The 26577-nt window shown below is 45.5% G+C and overlaps 1 protein-coding gene and 1 non-coding gene across 2 annotated transcripts in view; one reads left to right on the top strand and one right to left on the bottom strand.

The window, feature by feature from the left end:
- UBE2V1 (ubiquitin conjugating enzyme E2 V1) overlaps window positions 1–15784 on the top strand; it is a 28230-nt gene extending 12446 nt beyond the window's left edge. Inside the window, exons 2-4 of the mRNA XM_010978658.3 lie at window positions 3067–3215; window positions 12594–12719; window positions 14251–15784. Coding sequence (XP_010976960.1) covers window positions 3067–3215; window positions 12594–12719; window positions 14251–14397 — 422 coding nt within the window. The 3' untranslated portion in view covers window positions 14398–15784. The remainder of the gene's footprint in view (window positions 1–3066; window positions 3216–12593; window positions 12720–14250) is intronic.
- On the bottom strand, window positions 13270–13342 carry TRNAV-AAC (transfer RNA valine (anticodon AAC)). The gene has a single exon. It is a non-coding gene; the product is annotated as a tRNA-Val (tRNA).
- Window positions 15785–26577: the final 10793 nt, after the last annotated feature.

Raw genomic sequence — 26577 nt, forward strand, 5'->3', positions numbered from 1 at the left:
CCTTTAATCAGGTGTCATATAACGGAAGCCCTGAGAAGGTGAGAGTATGACTGATGTAACTTACCTGGGGGAAGAGGGTTCCAGGCAGAAGGAAAGAGTTTTGTTGATCAAATAACACAAGATCATGGTTTAAAAAAAAAAGTCAAAACATAGAAAGGGGGTTGGAATCACCCATAATCTTTGCACCCAGAGATAACTGCTATTACCATCTTAATCTCTATCCTTTCCAAGTTTCTTAAGATGTCACTTAGCATCTGTATTAGTTCACTAGGGTTGCCATAACAAAATCCCACAGCCTGGGTGGCTTAAACAATCAAAGTTTATTTGCTCGGAGTTCTGGAGGCTAGAAGTCCAAGATCAAGGTATCAGCAAGTTTGGTTTCTTTTGAGACCTCTCCTGTTGGCTTGCAAGTGGCTGCCTTCTCGCCGTGTCCTCACGTGGTCTTTACTCCAAGCATGTTTGCACCTGTGCTGTCTCCTTTGTACGTCTGAGTTTCCTCTTTATAAGGACACCAGTCAGATTGGATTAGGGCCCACCCTGATGGCCTCATTTTAATGTAATCATCTCTGCAAAGGCTCTGTTTCTAAATACAGTCACATTCTGAGATGCTGGGAGTTAGGACTTCAAGATGTGAACTTGAGGGGGTACAACTCAGCCCATTACACCTTCTTGAACAGGTACCTTAGATATTGGTCAGTCTTCCTATCAGTATGATTCTGTGCTCTTTGGATATTCATTTTTATTAGTTCAGACTTATAAATTAACCAATAGTAACAGCAATAGTAATTCACAGTGGGTTTTTTTTTCCTTCCTCTAAGCCACATTAGTTAGGATTATTAAAGATTTAGATTTAACTCTTTCTGAATGAAAGGCATTGTATTATCTGGCTTTTTGCTTATAATGTCACAAACATCCTTCAATTTTTTGTTTGCTGGAGGAGACTCAGTCCAGTATAGCTGAATAATACAGTTGGCCATTCTGTGGATAAAAAATGCCAGTGTTTTCCAAATGGACCATTCAGGAATGCTTTCAGGTTTTTTTCTGTTTCCTTTCAAGTACCATCTGTACTATTTAATATTATTTTTCAATCAGCTGACTTTTTTGCTTATATTTATTTTAAAAAGAAACTTTTACCATCATTGTAAATGGAAAATTAGTATAATATTACTTGCCGTAAGTAAGTTGTTCTTAAAAATAAATACATGACCGTAAAATGAAGTGTTTACTCATGTACCACCTAAAATCATCTAATGCACCACTAGCAACTCCATCCTTCTAGTTGCTTAGATGAAATGCCTGGGAGCCATAGTTGACTTCTCTTTCACCGGCAGCTTGACAGCAAATCTTACCAGCTTAGACCTCTAAAATTATGCTGCTTCTCACCACCTTCACTGCTGTCACCATGGTCCGAGCCAGTATGCTCTTTTGCTTGAGTAATTGCAGTAGCCTCGTAGCTTTTTTTGCCCTAGCTGCTTTTACTGTATTCTTCACACAGCAGGCAGGGGGATCTTACTAAAAACTAGTCAGATCCTGTCATTCTTCTGTTCAGGACTCCAGTAGCTTTTTGTGTCACTCAGTAATAGCTGGTGTCCCCAAATTGCCTACTGTACTTTGATCTCACTGACTTGGTTTTAACCAAATTAACATCTTTGCTGTTCTTTGACACTCTGGACAAGATCCTGCTTCAGAGCCTTTGCACTTGCTGTTTCCTCTGCTTGGAAGATGCTCCCTTCAGCAACCATAAGTTATGCTCCCCCTTCTTCACATCTTTAGTCATAACATTTGTTTGCAATAGAGCTTTGCTTGATCACCCTATTTAAAATTGTAACTTCCCCCACCATTGCTCTACTTCAGAACACCACCATCTGTCATACTACGTAATTTGCATAATTTGTATATGTTTCCTGCTAGAATGTAAGCCCTATGAGGGCAGGTATTTTTGGTTTGTTCACTGCTTATCTCCCAGTGCCTGGAAAAGTACCTGACACAAAGTAGATGCTCAGGTATTTATTCCAGTTGAATTAATAGTAGCATGTGTCCTACACTTTGGGAAATAATGAGGATATTCTGGGAACACCTCTCAGTCTTGAGTCTCTCCACTTGGTCTTTCTTCATAGTCATATGTTAAGTGCTGCTTGGCTCCCAGAGTCTGGCCAGCTGGGGGCTCAGTGTTTAACTTGCCTGGATCCTTGGTGTTTTCCAGAGGAAACAGTCTAAATGCTGGGAGAAGAGGGGAGTGGGGGGAGAAGTAGACAGGACCGATTGGGAGAGCAACGTTCCTATCTGGCCCCAGTACCTAGATTCTTCTGAAAGACACCCAGAAACGGTGCAAGCCTCTCCCTGAACTTGGGGTATAGTGGCATAAACCTGTGAGCTGTGTTTGTGTGCTGGCTTCCATGAGCTACTTGCCAGGCTGTGGGGTCTTTGGGAACAAGTAAAGTAGAAAACTGGTTGCCTTCTTTTAGCTTTTTCACAAGTTGAGAGAAGCTATGGCTTAAATACTTAAAGATTTTCATCCTTGCCACCTTCCGTTGATTCTGAGTTGATCAAGAGGACACTGTTGTTACGTGATACAGCAGGGGCGTCTGTTCCTCCTAAGGAACTTTGGGAGTCAGTCCAATAAATGAGCACGCTCTTAGCCTCAGAAATGTGTAGTAAGAACAAAACAAAAGAAATAGCCTCTTTTCTTCCAAGGCACTTTTGTTAGTACTTGGTATTGATGGTTTTCATCACTAGTGGGCCCAAATGAATCAACATTTCGACATGTAAACCCTTTATGAAGTTTGTCAAAACTGTGGGGATGGGGGTGGGGTGTCTTCCTAGGTTTGGTCATCTGGGCCTGGTTTAGTCGCCACTTCACCTGTGACAAACCATGTGTCCTTCCTTCTGGTTGTGCTGGTCAATACAGATAGCTTTGAAAGCAGTAAGCTTGAGGTATGACAGCTTTCAGCAGTTTTTTGCATGTAAGCATCTTTATTCTCAGGTAGTGATAATGAGCAGCTAGCTCTAGGCTTACAAGTTTCCCTGGAGTTGCTAGTATCTTGAATTTCTTTCCATTTATTTTAGGAGTAAAAGTCCCTCGCAATTTCCGACTGTTGGAAGAACTCGAAGAAGGCCAGAAAGGAGTAGGAGATGGCACAGTTAGCTGGGGTCTAGAAGATGACGAAGACATGACACTTACAAGATGGACAGGGATGATAATTGGGCCTCCAAGAGTAAGCGTCGAGCTACGGCTATAAATGTCAATGTCTTAAATTACTGTGCCTCCTTTTAAAAAGTATTAGCCTTATCATGGAAAAAGCTCACCATTGGTATATTTTCTGAAATGTGGCTATTCTTTTTTGACCAGTTTCAGTTTATGTATTTGAACCTCTTCTGATGCTGTTTAATCCCTCTAAATGGTAAGCAAAAACCTGTTTAGACTCATAGTGTGAATTTACATGACAATGTAGACAGTGAGGTTTGAGGTAATTATACCCTCAGATGTAGTTTAGAACAAACTCTTGGGCTCATCAAATAACAAGACCAACATTCCTGAAGACAAAATGTCCAGATGAACTTTGGAAAGCCTTCATGGTTGTGGTTTTTATTCATTGTTTCCCAGTCTGGCCATGCATCTGTATCCTAATTCATTGAGCCATTTGTCAAGGGGTTATTGCCTGCCTGGTTTGCTCTGGTCTGTTCTAGGCACTGTTAGGCCAAGAGGCCTTTGCAAAGAAGACGAAGACAATGGGGATGAGGAATGTGACCTCTCTTTTAGAGCTTCATGATTTGTGAGAGTTCCCAGTCTTCATAACGCCAGCTAACCTTTTTTTATGGCATGTAGTAGACCCCCCGGAAATGCCACTTAAGTCTCACAAAAACCTGTTGTTAGGTGCTGCTGTTGTGTAGTTGCATTCCATCTTACAGATGAGGAGACAGACTCAAAGAAGTAAAATTACTCTCACAGTCACACAGCTGATAATTCCAAACCTGATCTGACTCCGAAAGCCTTTGCTCTTAACCATATGTTGTATTGTCTCCTTGCTGTTTATATTTTGAGTTTTCATCCGTTCACATTATAGAGTTATCTAGAGTGTTAAGTAGTAATTTGATGTTAGGAGTGAAGAGAAAGATTCCAATAATGTGACGCTTGTTTCAGACAAGTAGAGATTCTGCCTGAATGTAGTGGGACCCCTCCTGTGTCTGCTTGTGGTTAAGGATGATGATGTTCATTCATTGTTTTCACCTTGTACAAGGCTCTGCACTAGCTCTGTGGAAGATAGACACGTGGGGTGTGGCCCCGGCTGAAACAAGGAAGAGTGTGGTGCTCGCTGTTGGACAATCTAATGTTCATCTTAGACTGTCATAAACACTCATGCTGAATCACTGGCTTTACCATTTAATGTTACTTTTTGAGTCATTTTTGTGACCCTATAGATTTATTTTGGGTTTTTCAAAAAAATACTCAGTCTGTTTTTAATTCATTTCTTGATCTTTTGTTAATCTCTGAAAACCAGGATTTTCTAAATCTGTTGAATATTGGGAAAAACCTGATCTAGAAAGCTTGTTTCTTCATGGAGATCATTTCTTGCTGTCTCTGAAAGTCCATTGTATAGTGCTGGCTTCCTTCACTTCATTTCTTCTCTTCCTAAGGATAACTTAGGTTTTTTGAGGATGAAAACTATTGTTCCCTCCTCCTTACTCTTCAGAGCACCTAGAAATGACTCAGAATAGGGTAGTTGTTCAATAGATTTGTTAATTAACAGACTGATTTTCAGATTCTAACAAATTAGGAATGAACCAGTGTACAACATTGGGAATAAACTAGACACCACTGAATTATACACTTAAATAAATGAATAAATAAAATGAACCACTGGGTTCTGTTGAAAATATTCCATTCTACCTAAAACACCTAAGATTACCTTGAGTTTTAGTTTACCTCTTTCCAAAGGGGGCTGACTTTTAATGAGTAGCTACAGTATATAAGGTATGTATGCTTTCCATACATCCTTTTTTAAAAAATTGAGATATAATTAACAAATTATAGAGTTCACTTACCATAGAATATACTTTTAAAATGTACAGTTCAGTACTTATTAAGAATTGTGCAACTATCACTAATTTCAGAACACTTTCATTACCCCAAAAAGAAACCCCGTACCCATCAGCTGTCACTCCCATTCTGCACCCCACTCCCTCACCCCTCACCATTGACAATCACTAATTTACTTTCTATATCTATGAATTTGCCTGTTCTGGACTTTCATATAGTTGAAATCAATACGTGTGGTCTTTTGCAACTAGCTTCTACTTAACAATGTTTTCAAGATTCATCCACATTATAGCACTTAATCAGTAGTTCATTACTTTTTATGGCTGAATAATATTTTTACATTTGGATATACCATACTTTATTTAGCCATTAATTAGTTGATGGATATTTGGACTTTTCTACTTTTTGCCTATTATGAATAATACTTGTATGAACATTTGTGCCCAGGTTTTTATGTGGATAAAAGCTTTCAGTTCTCTCAAGTATACATAGGAGTGGAATTATTGGATTGCACAATAACTCTGTTTAACATTTTAAAGAACTGCCAAACTGTTTTCCAAAGTGGCTGTACCGTTTTATACTCCCACCAGCGATGCACAAGGTTGTCAATTTATTGCCCTGCTCCCCAAAGTTAAAAGCAAAGTCATAAAAGGAACTGTTTGCTTCTGGGTGCTCCCCGTAACCAGTCTGTTTTACAGTTTGTGCTATGCATCTGGAATATCAACATAAATATTAAGGCATCTAAGGAGAATACTGAGTATCTCATCTCCCTATTATATTTTTGTTATTGTATTACTCAGAAGAAAATCATCCACCAATATTTACAAGGCATATACCATATGATCCAGCAATTCTACTAGGAATTTACTCAGCTCTCCTTGAATGTGTTGTTCTAAAGCCTATATGTACAAAATTATTTTATACATATAGTGTTTTCAATAGTATTAAAATATTGGGAAGCACCTCAGTGTCTTTCAGTAGGCAGAGACAGAAATTGCCCTGGTCGAGAAGCACTTATACCCCTGGGGTTCTCCAAGATAGTGTTTTTATGTGTGAGCTAGAGCCTGGGTGTGTGTTTATACACATACTAATCTAAAAGTACTGTATGCATGCTTAATAACAAACAGGATTTCAGGAGTGTGTGAAGTAAAAGGAAAGCGATCCTTTCCCCATTTCATTATACTCCCCACAGAATGAAAACTGGTCAGTTGGTGTATGGTATGTTTCTACTGGCATTTGCTTTGGATACACAAACATAAATATGTATCCTTTTTAATAAAAATGAGACCTTGCTATGCTTAACGTTTTGCAACTTTATTTTTTTCCCATAACAGATGGTAGACATCTTTTCATATCAGTGCATATTGACCTCTTTTTAAAAAGTTTTAAGTTACATGTCTGATAAATGAATTCATGTTCTCATAAATTTTTTTAAACAGTACAGAGTATGCAGAGTAGGTTGACTTTGTTCCCCTTACTTCTTTGTGTCAGTCAGGAAAAGAGAAATCATACTAGATATTTCAACAGAGAGAATTTAGTATAGGGAGTTGATCAAATAGATGTTCAACTGAAAAAAGCAAAAAGGGCACGCTGTGGGAACACAAAGATAACACAGAAAACAGTAACCACTGCTTGGAGGCTGTGAGGCTGTGGGGGAGGCTGAGCCCATCAGAACCTAACACTTGAAAGACAGGTACCCTCTGCTGCTAATCCCTGTGGGGGCCAGCAAAGGTGGTTGAAGAAGCACTGAAAGACCAGAAGCTGGAGACTAGACAGAAAGCAAATGGGAAGGAGCAAGTACCTCCTTTCTCCTTTTTATTTTCTGTTAAGATTGTGTGGTTAACTCAGCAAAATGGTCTTTAAGTTTGTAGATATTTAGGTGGCACTAGGATTGAATTAGAGAAATGAATAATTAATATCGCCTTCAGATGGGTCCCATGGCTCACTCAGAAGGATATGCTGACTGGTGGAAAGAGTTTTTGTACAGAGGAAAATTGTTTTGTCACTGTCTGGAGGGGTGTGTGCAGCTGCTGGTTACTAAGCTCCAAACCCACCTTTCCCTGCTCTGCTTTGGATACTGGGGCTGGCACTCTGCAAACTACATTTTTCCTTTGTCAGTTGGTTTCCTGTTAGGTTCCACCAGTCAGGACAGAGGAGAGAGCCTGAAAGGCAGAGAGAAGAGACTTGTTTCTTCCTGTTTGCCTCTTGGTTTGCCTGTGCCGTTGTGGGAATCGCCCTTTATCCTGGCATCAGCAGTGGGTTCCAGCTTTCAGCTTTTGGGGGCACCCCCAGCATCAGCCTCACAGCACATCCTCCTCAGAGATCTGGGTTCAATTCTGGAGCCTTCTTCCGCTAAGCCTCTAGATCTGATCAACTCTAGCTTTGTTCCTTTGTTCCCCCAAGTCTCAAGGGAGAATAAAGGGAAGCAGCCTGAGCTAACACAAGGGTGATACCTGCTCCCTGCAGTTATTACCTCTGTGTTAGTTCAGGTTCCTCTTTTAAAGCTTTTTGCAGTCCAGTGATACTTGTTCAACTGATTCCTTATATTAAATTCTCTGTTAAAATACCTCATGTGGTGACTTTTTTCCCCAGCTTTTCCCTAACTTCCCAATCACCAGTTTCCTCCCTATATTAACTATGAGCAGTAGTTTGGTGCATGTCCTCTCACACCTCTTCCTCTGCATCTACTAATCTGTCCATGTCCTGGGCTCCTGAGATCTTCTCGGTCTCTGCCTATCTCCCTTCTTTCTAATACAGCGTGTACCCACATTGTACATTAAACATACTTTTTAGATAACTACTTAGGATTTGCACTGAGTAGCAGTTGACTAGTTCACCTAATGTCACCTTTTTGTATATATTAATTTAGATTTTGTGCTTTTCTTTGTGTATTTTTGGAGCCAATCCCTTTTTTCTTTTCTCATATCTCATACATCTTAAAAATACATTCTAAAAGGATGAAATTTTGCCATTTGCAACAACATGGATGGACCTGGAGAATATTGTGCTTAGTGAAATTAGTTAGAGAAAGAAAAATACTGTATGTTACCACTTATATGTGGAATCTAAAAAATAAAATAAATGAATAAATGTAACAAAACAGAAGCAGACTCACAGATACAGAGCACAAACTAGTGGTTACCTGGTGGGATAGGGAAGGGGGAAGAGGCAAAATAGGAGTAAGGGGCTAAGAGGTACAAACTACTATGTATAAAATAAATAAGCTACAAGGATATATTGTGTAGCACAGGGAATGTAGCCAGTATTTTATAATAACTTTTAAGTGGAGTATAATCTACAAAAATATTGAACCGTTATGTTGTACACCTGAAACTAATATAATATTGTAAATCAACTACACTTCAATATAAATAAACATTCATTCATTTTATAGTATTCATTTTTGTTGAAAAATTGCAAAGGTGGTGTAGAAAGTTTCCGTATACACTCCCCCGCACCAGTTTCCCCTATATTTAAACATATTAGCATACAGTACATTTGTCAGGACCAGTGAACCAATATTGGTGCATTATTATTAACTAAAGTCCATTATTTATTCAGATGTTCTTAGTTTTTAACCTTATGTCTACTTTCTGTTCCAGAGTCCTATCCAAGTTACCACATATTTTATCATCATGTCCTGGGCTTCTTGTGTCTAACAGTTTCAGATTTTTCTTGGTTTTGTTGCCTATGAGTCTTGAGGAATACTGGTCAAGTATTTTGTAGAATGGCTCCCTGTTGGAATTCCTATGATGTTTCCTCATGTCTAGTATGGGATTATCTCACATACATATTTTAGGCCCAGGAAAAGTTTATAATCTCTAGGCTCTGGGTGTGTAGTGACTGATAGATGAAAAAGCCTGTGTGCACATACATACACCCAGAGTTGGAGAGAGGTGTCTGTCTGCTTTTAGAGGTTGTACATAATTTGCAACTTGCTGGCTATACCTTTGGCTATACCTTGACAGCCTTTACATGTATATGTGCATGCGTGTGTGGGTGTGTGCGTGTGTATGTCTGGGCCTCAGCCTTCAAAAAGGCTACAGAAGATCCAATTATATGAATATGCTTTACTGGGTTAGTCAGTCCTTTGCAGGTGGACATTTGGGTTGCCTGCAGTAGCAAAAATAACTCAACAGCGCTTCACGTTTTTGTGCAAGTATGAGTCCATCTGTAGAAAATTCCTAGAAATAGTCTTGCTGATCTGAGCATGACTGTTTCACATGTTGATAAGCACTGCCAAATTGCCCCGTGAAGGTCAAACCATATCATTAGTTCTGTGATCAAATAATGAATCCTAAGAGCAGTGTTCCTCGGAGAGACAGAATGTTCCAGCAGTTCTCCCTTGGGCACATTTCCTTTCTTCAAGGAAACTTAGCATATCCCTGGAGCACTCATAAACAAAACGGAAGAAAAACAGAACCTTGTTTTCTTTAAAAGTCTTACTTGGACTTTTTGATGATTCTTCAGGTGTCTCTGCTCACTTGACTTGAGGCAGTTTTTATTGTGTTCCAGTGAAATTGAACATCAGTGGTCAGAAATTTAATATTTCTCTTTCTAAGAAGTTAGTCATAGCATGGATTTTTTAAAATGGACTTCTTTCAGAAGTGTCAAGGGTAAGGTCAAGATTTAATCTATGTAATAATCAGAATCCTATTGCTAAGCTGCCCACCATCTTAAACATATTGACACTATTGCTAATAGAATGGTCAGTGACCTCTTACCAACACTGATAAGCCACAAAACATGCCAGCAGCTGAATAAATTTGTGCATCAGAGCCTCCAAAAGGTGATATCAAATATTTCAAACGACTTTGTGATTTTGGTATTTACCACGAGCCCCTAGGGACTTTTTTGTGTAAGAAATTTTGTCTTTGAATTGTGTGACAGAACCATTGGGCATGAATGCAGAATACACCGAGAGATGAATTTGGGATCCATGCAGTCAGCAGGTGTTGCGGAAAAATGTGTTACAGCTCGGTGTTATAGCTCGGTGTTACAGCTCAGTTGTGACAGCAACCTGGATCCCAGCAAGAGACCAAGCAGCACTCAGAGAGTTGGAGAACTCAGGTTTATTATGCCAGCAGGCCCAGAGGAGTTAACACTCCAAGCTTTGGACCCTGTCTGTAGGTTTACACAGGCCTTTATAGGCTGCCAGTTTGACACTGCAACATCATATGAAAATAAAGTATAACAGAAGTTGACCAACCAGGAACAAGCTTTGTAGAAATGGACCAATTAGGAGTGAGAGAAGTAACCAGTCAGGAGTGAGGGGAATGGGCCAATCAGGAGTGAGGGGAATGGACCAATCAGGAGTGAGGGGAATAGCCAATCAGAAGTGAGCTCAGGGAACCAATAGAATTTTAGGGTAACTAAGCCATTTCAGAGGCAAAAAGTGACAGCTCCTGGGCCAGGGAACCGGATGGTGCCAGCACGAGAGTAGTGGCCCTGCTTGGGGGTCCTGCTGGTCTTTTTATGGGGCTTCCCGCCTCACAGGTACTTGCTGAGTGTGATGTTGCTGGTGGAGACTGCTAGGTGCTGAGGCTAGACCTTTTATCCTACTTTCCATAAAGCTGTGTGGAAACCATGCCCGTGTGCTTCCTGCCTGTTATGTTTACTGAATTTTTTTTCCTCTAATGAAACTCCTTAATTGCAACAAGGTGTTTGTTTTATGAAGACTTGAAGAGCAACATTCATTCATTCAGCAAACATCTGAGTACCAGTTCTGTTGAGGCCCCTGCCTCCTTGCTGAGTTTCAGTGAGGGACGTCTTGAGTTTTAGTGAGGGATGTCTGAGACTGGGCCTTAGTCTTCAGATGAGGGATCAAGAAGACTCTGAGAGGAAAGTGCACTTGAGCTGAAGAGCTGAGGATGCAAAGGTATCAGGGCCTTGAGACAGAAACTGGTGTGTTTGAAGAGTAAAAAGAAGCAGGCCAGAGGGGTTGGACGAGGAAGGAGAAGAATAAAAGGAGAGGGAGGCAAGGGTGCACAGGGGCCGATCCAGGAACTTGGCTTCCTTTCTCAGGTCACCAGGAAGCCATTGGAGGGGTTAAGCCACAGGGACAGATTCCAGTTTTAAAAGGTCAGCCAGACTGCTGTGTGGGGAGCAGATGGTAGAGGAGCGAGAGAGAAGGCAGAGACTTGGGGTGATTCAGATGAGGTATGGTGGTAGAAGAAGGTGGGATAAAAGCTAAGACCTTTTGATGATTGGAAGGTAAGGGGTGAGGGAACAGGGAATCATGGCTGACTGCTAAGTTTTTGCTTTAACTGCTAGGTGATGGAGCTACTTATGAGGGGAGAGGGAAGGATGAGCAAGCTGAGGGTGGGTGGAAATCCAGAATTGAGTTTTGATTTTGTTATAGTTTGGGGTACCTGTTAGGTGGATATGAAAGGTTTCTAACGGTGTATTATGACTGCCTTCTGAATATTAAAATATATGTTTCAGTTTTTAAATAGGGACTGGCCACTGTGTAGACATATTTTCAAGGATTTAAATCACATCTTCTTTAGTTTATACCCCCTCCAAAAACCACTAGGTGTCGCTGTTCACACAGGAGCCATTTCTTGTACTACACGTGCAGAGGAAGGGACACTGGTGCCTAAGAGGGAAACCCAAAGGAGGGTGGTCCTGCCCTTGAAGGGGCCGGTCTAATGGGGAGACGTCACCCTTTGGTGTGTTCTTCAGATACACAAGTGGTAATAATGCAGCTTCACATAAGACAGAAGCTATGGACTAGCCTTTTATATGGTGTTTGAACTGGGTGTTAAAGTTGTGAGGTAGTTCAGGTTGGGGTAGAGCACTCTAGGCAGAAGGAACAGCCTGGCAAAGGCAGACAGTCGGCTGCTAGTTGGATGGAAGTTAAAGGGAAGAAGTTCATTGGCATGGGGGATCGGACTTTTCCATTGATTCTCAACAGAGGCACAGTTGGTGTTTGAAGGACTATTGTTTCCTATGCAGGCCTGGCACCCTTGGCTCCCCCACTCCCCCACTAGATACCAGTCATTCTCTCAGGTCATCATAAAGACAGCAGGGAGAGGTGGTACAAACGGTTGAGATCCCTTGCACAGAGCACAACCCCAAAGTGATGGTGAAGTAGGGAAGCATCTGGTCCCCCACCCCCAACCTCATACTGAATTTTGAAGTTCTCTAAACTGTTTTGTGCTTTGTACACAGTGGTATTTAATGCATTGGCTGATCATCCTAGTATGAGTAGACATTTAGTTTGGCTTCCCAGAATAAAGAATGCCTCTTACACATCATTCCCCAGAGTGTAGAGAAATAACCACGAAAATAGTTTCCTCTGATTGGACTTAATACTGCTAACTTAAAACTTCAGTGATACCAGCTTAAATTTTCTATCTTTTTATTCCCCTGAGGCCGGAATTCATACACACTAATGTAGAGACTAGTTACTGCTAACTTATCAAATGACAGTTGACTTTGTAATGGAAGCAGATGCACCAATTCTCAGTCGGGAATAAAGGGGTTTCAGAAGTTCTCCCTTTTTGAATTCTTTGTTTGTAATTGCCTGACATCTCTACCCTTTTTTTTCCAGACAATTTATGAAAACCGAATATACAGCCTTAAAATAGAATGTGGACCCAAATACCCAGAAGCACCCCCCTTTGTAAGATTTGTAACAAAAATTAATATGAATGGAGTTAATAGTTCTAATGGAGTGGTAAGTTGTTTTTTCTGCCCCTGCTTGTTCCTCAGGGTTGAGAAATACCTTGTACTTTAATATTAGGGACACTTTGGGCCTTATTCCATATGTTCCTTTTTTATTTGATGATAAGATGTAGTACGAACATGTACAGATTTGGGGCGAGAGTCTGTTTCCCAGTTGTGTTTAACCATCAGTCATATGGCACTTACCCTGGCCTCTATTACTCAGCACTGTGCTGGTCACTTTGAGATAAGAGCTTAAAGAGCTTATTCCGTCCTCCTGATATACTCCATGAGATAGAGGTGAGGAAACTGAGGCACAGAAGTAAAAGATCTTGCCCAAGATCACACTATTACCTCATGGCCTTACTTGTGGACCACTGGTACATAGTATTTTTTTCCTTTATTGGCCTTCTTCGTCCTTTCTTCCTTTCTTTCTTCCTTCCTTCCTTCCTTCCTTCCTTCCTTCCTTCCTTCCTTTCTTTTTTAATTATTTATTTTCTTAAGCTGTTTTTTGGGTGGAGGGAGGTAATTAGGTTTATTGTTTATTTAGTTAGTTATTTTAATGGAGGTACTGGGAATTGAACCCAGGACCTTGTGCATGTTAAGCACACACTCTACCACTGATCTATACCCTCCTCCCCACCTGGCCTTGCTTTTTTAACTTTATTTTACCTCTGTTTTCACTACCATAAATGGAAACCAGTCTCACTTGTAAGGAGGCAGTAATGGCAACAATAAAGATTACAAAAACAAAGCAGAGTTAATAAATTCTTCCTCCATATGTTGCTTGCCAAAGGCTTTTGAGTCTCTGAAGCCTGCTGTCTTATTCAAAGGGGAGATGGGCAAGTATGAAAGGGTGCTACACATTAGTGTCACACGAGCTAGTAATAATAAGCCTTCTGTTTTGAGGTACTCAGAAGACTTGAAAGAAAATTGAGAAGAGATGAGCCTTGTTACTATGTTCAGTGTTTTAGTGTTGTCTCTGAGTTCCACCTGAAGTCCTAAACCCAGGACTCAACTCACACTTTGGGAAATATCTTTTGGGAAATGCCGCACTAACTTGAGAGGGCGTGACTCTGAGGCAGGCCCCTGTCACTGGCGCCTGGGTCCAGGCCACCCATCGCCTGTGCTCTCCCTACTGCCCTGCACATCTTCATCGTCTGCCACCTGGACGTAGAGTCCAGAAAGGACAGGCCCTGAGGAGGGGCAGCAGCTGGGCCAGGAGCAGGTCAGGCCCTTATTCTAAAGCCAGTTGGGTTGAGTCTCAGCAAATGTCAGGGCCATTTCTCTAAAGGTGACTTGACTTAGCCATAATTTCGTTCTCCCAAACAGTGGGGGTTTGGGACACAAAAAGAAGAAAACAGACTGACTGGAGGGAGGGAATCCTGTGGGTATTCTGCATGTCAGAAACCATTGTGTGAACAGCATGTTCAACTTGAAAAATGCATTTTACTCATGTTTCTGCTATAGCTCAACTCCAGCATACAGCTCTTCTTTTGTTTGAGAGCCTCACAGTAATTTGTTTTTTATTTGCTTTTTTGTAGGTGGACCCAAGAGCCATATCAGTGCTAGCAAAATGGCAGAATTCATATAGCATCAAAGTCGTCCTGCAGGAGCTTCGGCGCCTCATGATGTCTAAAGAAAACATGAAACTCCCTCAGCCACCTGAAGGACAGTGTTACAGCAATTAATCACAGAGAAACCACAGGCCCTCCCCTTCCCCTCATTCGATTTAAGCAGTCTTCATTTTCCACAGTAGTAAATTTTCTAGATACGTCTTGTAGACCTCAAAGTACTGGAAAGGAAGCTCCCATTCAAAGGCAGTTTATCTTAAGATACTGTAAATGATACTAATTTTTTGTCCATTTGAAATATATAAGTTGTGCTATAACAAATCATCCTGTCAAGTGTAACCACTGTCCACATAGTTGAACTTCTGGGATCAAGAAAGTATATTTAAATTGATTCCCATCATAACCGGTGGGGCACATCTAACTCAACTGTGAAAAGACACATCACACAATCACCTTGCTGCTGATTACATGGCCTGGGGTCTCTGCCTTCTCCCCCTCCCCCTGCTTCCCTCCCTCCCTGCAACAGCCCTCCAGCTTGGGGTGGCTTCTTAGAGTAGATGTGAAGGTTTCAGGTCACAGCCTGTGGGACTACTGCTGGGTGTATGGGGGCGCTTTGCACCCCTAGTTTCTTTAAGTCTTAAATGATGCCCCCCTTCCAAGCCATCATCCTTTCCCACTCTCCACTACCACCCTTGGCCGAAGCATAGATTGTAACCCCCTCTGCTCCCCTCTGAAATTGGCCTTTGGTGAGGAATTCAGGGCTTTCCCCATATCTTCTCCCCCCACCTTAATCGAGGGGTGCTGCTTTTCCTTCCTCTTCAAGTCCCTTTTTGCACCGTCACCACCCAACACATTCTTTCCATGACACTTCCTTGCTTTGGCCAGAAGCCATCAGGTAAGGTTGGAAAGAGTCTCTGACCTCCCTCATTTAGTTTTGGAACCACATTTATTTACTCTCCACCAGCCTGGGAAACACATATTGGGTCCTCGGCCCTGCCCCCCTCTGCTGTCATCATCAGCTGATGCTTTTTTTTAGCTCAGGTTTTGATAAGGTGACAAGAGCAGTCACCAGGGCTGCTCAGACCTGCCAGCTGTCAAAGTCCTTGGTGGTAAAACGTGGAGAAAGGCCACAGAAGACACCTGTGAGCACACACAATCCCTGAGAATGAATTGTTTTCTTTTCCTGTAATTGCTTTTGCTTTTAAAAATTGAAGAAGTTTAAAACAGGGCTCTCATTTGGTCATCCTTGCAGTCCATTTGGGTCTAGTTTGGAATCTGACAACTGGAACAAAAAGAACCTTGAATTCGGTGCATACTTTGGTTTTGGTGCTGCTGCTTCTCACGGTCCTCAGCAGGGATTAAGAACGAACTCGGTGTGCACGGCAGATCCCCAAAATTGGCAGGCTTGACCTCCTGGCAAATTGCTGCGTTTTTCCACTTTTCCGTTCAGGACCACTAAATGCTGAGATGTGGATGCATACCGAAATAAAAGCAATTCATTGTATTCTAAGGTTTTTTTTTTTTAATTTAGCGTTTGTGTAAAACCACCTTTTGAAGCAGCAACTATCAAGTCTGAAAAGCAATTGATGTTTCCATTAATCTTTTTCTGGGGAAAACCTTAGTTCTAAGGATTTAACATCCTGTAAGTAAAGTTTAACATAACAGTATTCCATAAGCAGCCTTTTTATTGTCAGACCATTGCCTGATTTTAATATAATAAAAAAGAAGTGTGCGTTAATATTTAAGAAACTGTGCTCTTCTTCCTCTTGGCATATAATTTCCTCAGGAACAATTTAAAGTCTTCGATTCTTTGGGATTCAGTTTGACCTCCTAAAGGAGGGGTCGGCAAGCTTTTTCTACAGTGGGCCCTAGTTAGTAAATATTTAGGCTTTGTTGGCCAAGAGGCAAAATCAAGGAAATTATGTAAGTATGTAACAGAAAAAAAAAAACTTCCACAGTTTTTTTAATTGATGAAATTAAAAACATAATAGAGTACAGTTTTTTTGTAAGTTACAGATCTGAGAAGAGTGGAATGCTTTTTTGGAGCCGGGGATAACATTTTACTTAATTGGGATTCAAAGTTAGTAACCACTGTTGCCAAATCAATTGCAAGTGTTCCATCTATAAAAATTGTTCTTCATTTGAGGAGCCATACAGAAACAGGCAGTGGGTCAGATTTGGCCCATGGAGCAGTTTGCCAACCCCTGTCCTAAAAGATTGAGTTAAAGGGTGTGGGGAGTGGAAGTCTTTCCTTTGATTTAAGTAGCTCTGTGGGACTCTAGCTGTTTAAAATCTCCACTAGTGCCTACTTATTGGCTGGATTTAGTATGTTGCAAGGAAAAGCAAATAGAATTTTCCCATGAATTTCTGGTGTTTGAAACAAGAATTTTGATCTGATGACTGACAATTTTTCTCCCAGTTACTGTGTGAGGAGTGGAAACACGTCTGCTGTTTTTGCTTGGGATTTGAACTTCTGCTATGATCCCAACCACCAACAGGCACGATCTTGGTGTCCTATTGCAGGAGTCAGGCCATTCCTTGTGGCTGTTGGGGCCAGCTCAGGTGTCAGAACCTGGCTGCATGGAGGGAGTCCAGTTGTTCCTAACAGGCCACCCTTCAGAAAGCACTGCCTGAATTTCTGCCGAATGGGCCTTATGAGTCAGTCCTCTGCTGCCTTTCAAGTTCCCCTGAAAGGGGATCAGGCCAGGGACGATTTGTGGGCTCTTCACCCTCAGCCAATTCTCTCAAGGGAGAGAGAAGATGGGATATTCTAAAAGTATTTCAAAATACTGCTGGAAAGCCCCAAGGCATATTCAGGGCTAAATCTAAAAGTGGCAGGTGTTCTGTGCGGTGACCTCCAGAGAGGAAACGAGGCCTGTCTAAAACCGTAGACTCCACCTCCTACCTTCTCAGTGGGCTACAGGGAACTGGGCCTGGAGATTCGGGAACTCAGCTGGAACCTTGTGTGACTATAGTCTGAATCTGTGATCTGTAGTTATGTCCCACTGTGATTTGCTCTTCATTGTCGCTCATGGTTTTCAGGTGGTCTTAAGTTCATGGCCTAAACTTAGGGCAGAGAAGCACTCGTCTGAGGTGCAGAGAGCACGTCTTTGGCCAAGTGGTCTCTGATCCCCGGCTCCTGCCAGATCTGCTCTTGAGAGAAGCTGCTTCCACTGTTAGCTTTCACTGTGTAGACGTGCAGGGATGCAGGGAGGTCTTCAGAGCGACCTGACGAGGGTGAGGAGGAAGCACCAGCGAGGGGTCTTCTCTGCCCGGTGACCTCTGACCACAACCTTGGAGTGAGGGCAGGGCCCTTGAGCTGCCTCTGCTGAGAAAGTTCCTGGGCCCTTCGGGTGGAGGCACCACTGACGCACTGCTGCCCGTAGTGTGATGCAGCAACGTGGATGATGTCAAATGAACGGCTCCTCTGGCTTCCCGCCGGGCCCTGCTCGGCCTCTTGCCCTTCCCCCGCACGGCGAGTGGACACTCAGTCATGTTCCCTGTGCATGTTCCACATCGTTCCCTCATCACAGAACCCCAGGAAGGACTCGGGACGTGGCATCAGGGATTTCAGCACAGGAGAAAATTCCAAGGAAGGGCAGCTTGTGAAAGAATCTCTTCTTTCCATCTGAGAGAGAGAAGATGCCGGGGATGGCCGTAGGGACTGCACATAGCTCTGAGCCACAGGGCTGACAGCTAGACGTACCTCAGAGGCTCTCCCAGGATTACATGAAGTCACCTGCTGTTTTTTAGATCTATTGGCACATTGGCTGGAGGTGGTGTCGGAAGAGGAGAGGTCTTAGTGCTAGAGCTGGTCTTGTTGCTGCCGGCCCTGTCACTGAGAAGGCACTGGCCACATCTTTGGGGTCCCGGTGTGTGTCTGATGAAGGTGCCACTCAGTGCTGAGACGTGGGCTCAATGAATGCCGGAGCTGTTTTTAATTGAACTATAGTTGATTTGCAATATTATATTAGTTTCAGGTGTACGCTTTCTGATGCAGATTTTTATGTGAAATCTACCAACAGTGTGTCAAACTGACAAACTTTTTTCATTCCCCATGTAGAACAAAGTGCCATCGCAGCTTGCAGGCCTCAGTTGAAGCCTCTGAACGTAAAGCTCTGTCACCAGCTGTACCTTGTTCTTCCAAGATTGTCATCATAGTGGCCTTTGACATCTGGGAGGCCTGCAGTCCTGGAAGCTCTGCCCAGGGATGTGCAGTGGGTCCTCAGAGTGTGGGCAACACCACCTGTGGCACAGGTGGAAGGCGCCAGGTAACAGAGTTGCCACAGAATCCATGGGAAACAGATCTACATTTCAGTGAGTCTGAGATGCTGTCCGCTATGAGATGCACCATTATTTTATGTACTATCAAGAAAAAAAACACTGCCGATTATGAAGGTAAAACGCTACTGATTGTAAGGAATGTCCCAGGTCCAGAAATGTTAGGATGTGAAAGTGTCCATTTTAGAGTTGGCGAGAAGTAGGTTACCTTGTCAGCTGTGATGAGGACCCCGGCAGTGAAGGACGGAGACCACCTCACATCCCCTGCTAAAAAAGTTAACCTGGCCCTTACACTACGATGGGAAATCTGACCTGGACACCTCGTTTTTCTTTTTACTAAATAGAGACTTCACGAACCTAGAAAGTACTTCAAGCAGTAGAAAGGGAATAGAATGGAAGATGAAGCTCCCTCCCGCTTCTGAGCCAGCCTCTCAAGGCAAGGCTCCATGTGTTGTGGGCCCCTCTGAGGTCGAGTACGCATGTGCAAGCCATGCCTCCCTCCCCTCGCTCCTTCCCACCCACGCCCCTAACAGTCAGGTCTCACATAGCTGGGAACGTGGCCTTCACTTTGCTCTTCCCTTGGACGTTTTTCTCCCTAACAGGACTTCTCAAGTTCCCTGCCGAGCAGCTCCTGGAGAACCACCCTGTAGTTCTGAACAGCTGCTAAGCACACAGTACACAGTGTGCCACCCCCAGTGACCAGGCCCTTACTGCTGACGCCGAGGTCATCTCTGACATTTTGCTGCTGTTCACCAGGCTTGGGGAGTGTGTGTGTGCCTACATCCGTGGAGTAAAGTCCCAGAAGTGGACTTCCCTGTCCAAGGATGGGCATTTTAAATTTTGTCATTTTCAAGTTGCCTCCCAAAGAAGTATTAGCTTACTCTCCCACCAACACCATAGGACAGGGTCCCTCCCCTCCCTTTCTCTGTGATCATAACTCCTTCGCCTGCCCATCTTTGAGCTGAGCATGCTATGTCATACTTTCACTTGCATTTTCTTATGGGCGAGGCTGAGTGTCTTTTCTCAAGTTGGAAAGCATTTTTTTCCCTCTCAATTGTGTCATCTTTGTTACTTTTTCCTACTGATTTCTAAGTGTGCCGCACATGAAGGAGTTTTTGCTGTCTGAGACGGTCGTTTGAAGCATAAACAAGTGGCTCTTGTGTGGCTTGGCAGGGTTGGCCTGTGAGTGGCCACCTTCACCAGCCACCATGGCCCCTGTGGTACAAGCAGCTCAGATTGGAAACTTCCCTGTGGTCACCTGGGGACGTTTTCAGTCCCTCCTCGAAACCTGTCCACCCCCGAGTCCTGTGGATGAGGACAGGCATGCGGCAGGAGAGTGGTTTCCTGACACCACCCAGAGCTGGCTGGGTGGCGCTGGTGTGTGCTCTGATGCACACCTTGGCAGTGCTTTGAAAAGCGCAGACCTCGTGCCCACCAGCAGGCTCGCTAAGTTGATACTTGCTTCCAAAAGCCAGTTCTCAGGTCCACTGCCACCTTCTCGGCCCAAGTCACCGTCACCTCTCTGGGCTCTCAACCCTGCCTCCATCTCCTACAGGCACTTTCCCACACATAGTGAAATCGGCAACCTCATCCCCATCTCTTCCCTCAGCTTGGAAGGGTCTTCCCTCTCCTCTCTGTGTGGCTGACATCCCATCACCCCCAGTGCAACGATGTGCAACTCCCGAGAGTCACTCTGCCCCATCTAAACTAGCCGCCCTCCAGTCCCTCTGTCCACATCACCAGACTGTGTTTTGTTCCTGGCAATTACTAGTATCTATCAAGCTAAGTTGTTCCTTAGTTGGCTTAGTTGTTCCTCTTTCCCTCACTGGAGTGGGCCTCATGCAGCTGCCTCATCTGCCACGGGCAGTGGTGAGGGAAGGTTCCCAGTGGCCTGTGAGGCCTCCCGCTGCCTGCGCCATGTACTCACTAAACGATGGATAGACAGTGGGGTAATTAATTGGGTGGACTGATGGACTGGCTAAGGAGTCTGGCAGTTCCAGGTGTGAATGGGTGAGAGGATGGAAGGACAGGCACGAGTGAGCGAGCGGAGGTGAGATCTTCACGTAAACTAGCCGGCGGGACCCCCGCGCAGGACCACAGCGGGTGCGCGGATGCCGGCTCCTCCGCCTACCAGCTGTGCGTGGCAGGTTCCTTAACCTCTCTGTATCCACTTCACAAGTTTGCTCTAAGACTTCCATGAGGTTTTAGGTGTGGTGAGATTCTCACAGTCCTCGGAACACAGCAAACACTTAGTAAACGTTAGTTAGCTACTGTTAAATCAAAACAACCGCATTCCACGGAAGAGAAACTCCCCAGGTCTCCGGAAGCCGGGGGTTCCGGGTTCCGGCTCAGAGCTGCGCGCCCGCTATGGGCCGGCAGAGGGAGCTCGCGTGCCGCGGAGCGCTGGGCAGGCCCTGACCCCCAGGGCTGCGGTGGAGGAGGGGACAGATGTGGCCTCTGGACAGAGAGGGACCACTTCTGAGCTGGGCTCTCAGACCTCTGGGTGTGTGCATTTGGCGCAGGGGGACCCTGGCAGAGACCCGAGGAGGGAGGTGCACCACTCCCCCACCCCATGCCTGGAGGACCTCTGCCCGGTGGGACCCTGGCTACCAGCAGTTTTTACTGAGAATGAGCTAAGGCCCAGAAGGGGTCCCCAAGGTCACACAGCCCAGGTGTTCGTGGTTATTATGGTGGCAGTGGATTAAAGGCTTTTTTATTTTAATCACCAGTTACCACTTCTGAGCTACCTTTTAACCCTCCCTTGGAGGAAGGCATTTTGAGAAAAAACCATGTCCTCCCTTTCTTCACCGGCCCACCCAGTCGCCCTTCTTCAGCCCTCAGTTTACAGGTCACCTCCTCCATCTGGGTTAGGAGCCAAACCCCATCCCTGAGCTTTCCCAGTGGAGCTTTCATTAATTGGGTCATTCATTCATTCATTCATTCAGAAAACATCTATTGAGTGCTTTCTGTGGGCTGACCTCTGTGCTGAAGTCACAGCAAGGGACAAAACAAAAAACCCTGCCTCTGAGCTGACATTGGAATAGGGCAGACCGAATGACAAAGTGAATTCACAATGTCATTTCAAAGCATTAAGCACATACTCGAAATACCCAAGTAAAGGAACAGGATGGAAGGGCAGGGCTGGGCAGGGAGGGCTTTGCTGAAGAGGTGACTCCAAATGTGCAGAGGACCTGCTGTGCCCAGAACCTGTCAGGGTGAAGTTCCAGGTGAAGGGAATTGCAAGAGCAAGGGCCCTGGGGTGGGAATGTTCAGGTCACACGGTCACAGTAGAAGTCCGCAGTGCCTGGCCCATAGTAGGAGATGTGCTGTGCCAGGCCCTGTGCTGGGCACTGGGGAGGCGACATCTGATGTATGAATGAATGAATGAATGAATGAATGAATGAATGAATGAATGAACAGACCCAAAGTTTGCCAGAGTCCAGCTGCTTTTGTTCCAGTTTCATTAGCTTGACCCCAGGCCTCTCCCACACACACTCTGGCCTCATCTACGGGCTGGCTGGGGATGATTTTCCAGTCCCATCTCTGGCTGGAAGGGCCCCTGCACAGCCTCAGATACACCCCCGCCCCAAACTTGCCTGATCCCACCTTTTTCTATGGCCTAGAAACTGGCCCAGAGTCCACGTAGCTTGTCCAAGGGCTTACGGTTGGGGGGTAGGGTGGTGTGGGCAGGCGATTCCAGGGACATTAGGCCTTTCCTCAGAAGAAGGCAGGGTCTGGGGCTACAGGAGCCGACACCCCACCCTCCTTTGTCCTTTGAGATTTTTCCCAAAGGATGGCCAGGTAGGCACGTTCAGTCACAAATAGCACACAGAGGGAGGATACTCCTGTCTGTCTGACTCTTCATTCAGCAAATATTGTGAGGTCCTCCTCTGTGCCAGGCACTGGGTGCAGAAATGGACAGGACAGAAAAGTCTCTGCCATCATTCCAGGCATGGGAGACAGAGAGGAAAGAAATAATGGATAAACAAGAGAATTTCACAACTGGATCAGAGCAATAAAAACAGTACAGTGGGCTGATGTGACAGAGGAGAAAGGATGGGGTCTGCTTTACCTGGGGGGTCAGAGAAAACCTCTAAGTAGGTGACATCTGAGCTGAGTGCTCACTGGAGAAAGAATTGGCAGAGGGAACCGCAGTTGCAAATGTCCTGAGGCAGGCATGAGCTTGGTGGGATAAAGGAACAGCAAGGAGATCAGTGTGGCTGGATCAGAGTGTGTGACGGTGTTGGTGGAGAAGTGAGGAGGATGGGATGGAGGCAGATCCCTCAGGCCCCTGAGGACCACTGTGTTGGGAAGAATGACAGACCTCCTCGTGGGGTGATGTGGGGGTTAAATGAGACAGTACAGGAAAGTGCCTGAGACAAAATGTGAGCTATTATTATTACTATTTTTATCAATCACTGTCATTCACCCCAGATCTGGGCCTGGGGACCATCCTAGGAATGGTCATCAGGTCTTTCAGAGTCTATCTGTGGCTCGTAGCATAGTGGTCCCCTCTGTTGGCCCAGTTGCCTGGACAGTAATGAACACTGCCTGCCATGAGGTGGTGGCTTATCTAGCTCCAGGGTCCCTGGAGTGGCCTCCCCTCCCCAGGAGCTGTGACCTGGCTGCCATGCCCCAGCCATTCACAGTTTGGGGGCATGTTCCCCACCTTGGTCTGAATCCTAGCTCTCCTGGGTCACCCTGACTTGATGATTTGTCCTCTCTGAGCCTCAGACAGGACCACCCTCCACCTGCCCAGGCCAGCCTTGCCCCCACCCCCACCCCCTCATCCCCCGCAGTGGCTCCAGTGCTCAAGCCGTGGGTTCTTTGGAATGTGATTATTTTGCTTCCCAGATAATTCAGGCCAGAAGACCGGGCTGGCCACTTCCGGCCACACTGTTCTCACTGCCTTCCTAACCCTTCACTTCACAAACTTGACACTGTGGTCAGAGGCCTAAAGCCAGACTCAGGAGCCCTTGTGCCTCCCCCTCTTGCCCTGGCCCCTGATCAGTGCCCAGCTCTAGGAATCTGACTGTTAACCCCCAGGACCCTCAGCTGTCTCTTTCCCACAAATCCCAACTGAGAACATGCTTACCCAGCCCCACAAATCCCAACTGAGAACATGCTTACCCAGCCGTGGAGTCGAGGGAGCATTCACTCTACAGTTTACAGGGTAATTCCAAACCATAGAGATCCTTGGAGTTTCCCAGTTACCCCAGGTACGCATCAGCATCCACCCCTCCATATTCAGCCATTCAACAAGTATTTAGTGAGCACCTACTGTGTGCCAGGCACTGCCCTAGGCCCAGGGGATACATCAGGGAACAAAACAGGCAGAAATACCTCCCTTCATGAAATTGACATTCGGGGGTGGTAATGATGGATGGAGAAGGGAGAAACAATTAACAAGTGAATGTTCAAGTATGTAGACTATTGGTTGGTGATAAATGCTATGGAGGAAACTAAAGCCGGGTGGAGGGTACTGGTGATAAGAGTAGGGCAGGGGACAGGGTATAGCTCAGTGGCAGAGTGCATGACTAGCATGCAAGAGGCCCTGGGTTCAATCCCTAGCACCTCCATTAAAAATAAATTTTAAGAAACCCAACTATCTCCCCCACAACAAATAAACAAAACAAAGAGTAGGGCAGGGAAGCCCTGATATTTGAGAAGGTGGCATTTGAATACAGATTTGAAGAAGGTAAGGAAGTAAATCATGTAGACACCTGGAGGGACAAGAATCTTTCTGGTAGAGGAAACAGCCTGTGCAAAGGCCCTGAGGCAGGAGTGTGCCTCATTTGTTAGAGAAACAGCCAGGAGGCTCATGTGACTGGAACAGAGTGAGTGAAGGGGAGGAGGGAGAGGATCAGGTGCAGGAGACAAGGGACAAACAGATCATGCAGGTCCTTGTAAAGATGCACCTCTCCTCTGAGGGAGATAGGAGCTGTGCAGAGGAGGAACGGATGTGACTCAGGTTTTCAGAGTCCCTCTAGCAGCAGGCCATGGGGGTAAGGGTGGAAGCAGGGGACCAGTGAAGAGACCAAGATAGACCCGGAGGTGGGGAGATGGGAAGGAGAGGATGGAGCAGCCCCAGGCATTCCCAGGAGAGCAGATAAGAAGTGGGTGGATGCTGGACACTGTATGTCATTGATTTGAGGATGCATGTTTTTTCACATCATACATCTCTCAGATCATTTTCCATGGCCTCTTAGATTCAGGGAAATACGGAATGTTCAGACAATGGAGTCCATGGAACTCGCTCACAGAGGTAGATATGGGGTGTAAGAAGAGGAGAGGAGCAGGGGGATCCCCAGTTCTGGTCTGAGCCCAGGAATTGGCCTTTTCCTGTCCCAGGGTAGGCTCCAGAGGAGCCAGTTTGTGGTGAGCCATCCAGTGCCGGATGTGAGTGTTACACTGTGATGCCTACGAGACTCCCAGAAGGAGGGACCAAGGGGGCCAGAAGGTCCAGAGCTGAACAGAGAGCTGGGACAGGACACACACTGGGGCTAGGGCATGGAAATGGAGTTTAAGGCCCGAGTCTGAGCTCCCCAGGGGCACCATCGGTGGAAAGAGAAAGGGAGGCTCATATAACCTTCCGCTGCTCATGGCTTTCAAATTAGGAAGAGGTCCCCTTCCTGCAGGGGTAGCCCACTTGGGCAGGAGACCTGGGAGTCACTGGCTCTCCACCTTTCCTCATGGGCATAGCCTTGCACCAGGCACAGAACACAGCCAGAACTGGACTCCACCTTCTACTCAGCCCTCTCCTGCATGGCCTTTGGGTCTTCTCATGTTAACAGGATAAAATTGAGGCCCAGAAAGGCTGAGTGACTGGCCCAAGATCACACAGCTCTAAGCCACAAAGTGAGATTCAACTCTGACCAGTATGGCCTCCAACCAGTCACACTGCCTTTATACCCCCGACCCAACCACAAAGACTACCAGCTACTTGACCTGCCTGGCAAGGTCAATTCACAGCACTGATTAAATAAATTAAAGTGCCTGAGTACATCACATCCACAATCTCACTTCCCCTCTCCATCATCCTGCAATGTTGTTGGCGCTCTCATTTTACAGACAAGGACACTGAGGCTGAGAGAGGTTAAAACACTAGCTTAAGGTAATCCACTAGAGCTGGAATCTGAACCCAGGAGTATCTGGGTCCAGAGCTCTCCCTCTGCGCCCCCTGGGCGGACACTGAGGTGACCCAGGGACTAAGAATAACCATCAAGGCTTAACAAGCTTCTTCTGCTAGCTGGGCACATTCATGGAAATCTTCCCCCAGCCCTAGAGGCAGCAACTACTTATCAAACCCATTTTATGGAAGAAGAAGTTGAGGCTTAAATGATTGTCTGAGGGAGTCCACTGGCCCCTGCAGCTCCTCGTGCCTCCACTGACATTATCCTTCTCAAAGACCCTGAGGTGGTAGGAGCAGCCGGTGATGCTGGATGGCTTTGGGCCATTTGCTGGCCCCTGAGCCTCCATCCCCTCAGCCTGACCACAGGCCATGACCCAGAGACCCGAGCTCCCCTCCAGCCCCACCCCAAGAACCCAGCCCCGGGAGGGACACTTGAATGCCTCTACTCACTCCCAGATCCATTAGGCTGATGTCCTGTGACAGCTTAACCCAAGGCCAGTGCTTCCTGCGCAGTTATAGCTATATGGCCCTCAAGCCTGGCAGAGCAGGGATCCTGGGGGACCCTGAGCCAGGCCCAGGGAGGCAGACCCCTACTGGCCAGCCAGGGCCAAATCTTCATGGGCTATGTGTGGTAGTTTCCTTACCCACCACAGCTCTGTTCAGATAAATCACAAAACCGGCCCCCCTGGCCAGACACTTGGTATGGCCAAGCACCTTCCTGGCCTGAGTTCCTGGAAGCCTGCCCAGCCTTGGTGTAGGGGGAAGGGGTGGGAAGGGACCTTGAGGCTCAGGGATGCCATTGGCCCAAGACACACAGCTGGTAAGTGGCTGATGGGGGCTTGAAGAGAGTCTGAGCAACTCAGGATTATCTGCTCCATAGCTGG

Source organism: Camelus dromedarius, chromosome 18 (assembly GCF_036321535.1).
Source record: "Camelus dromedarius isolate mCamDro1 chromosome 18, mCamDro1.pat, whole genome shotgun sequence".
Taxonomy (NCBI): domain Eukaryota; kingdom Metazoa; phylum Chordata; class Mammalia; order Artiodactyla; family Camelidae; genus Camelus; species Camelus dromedarius.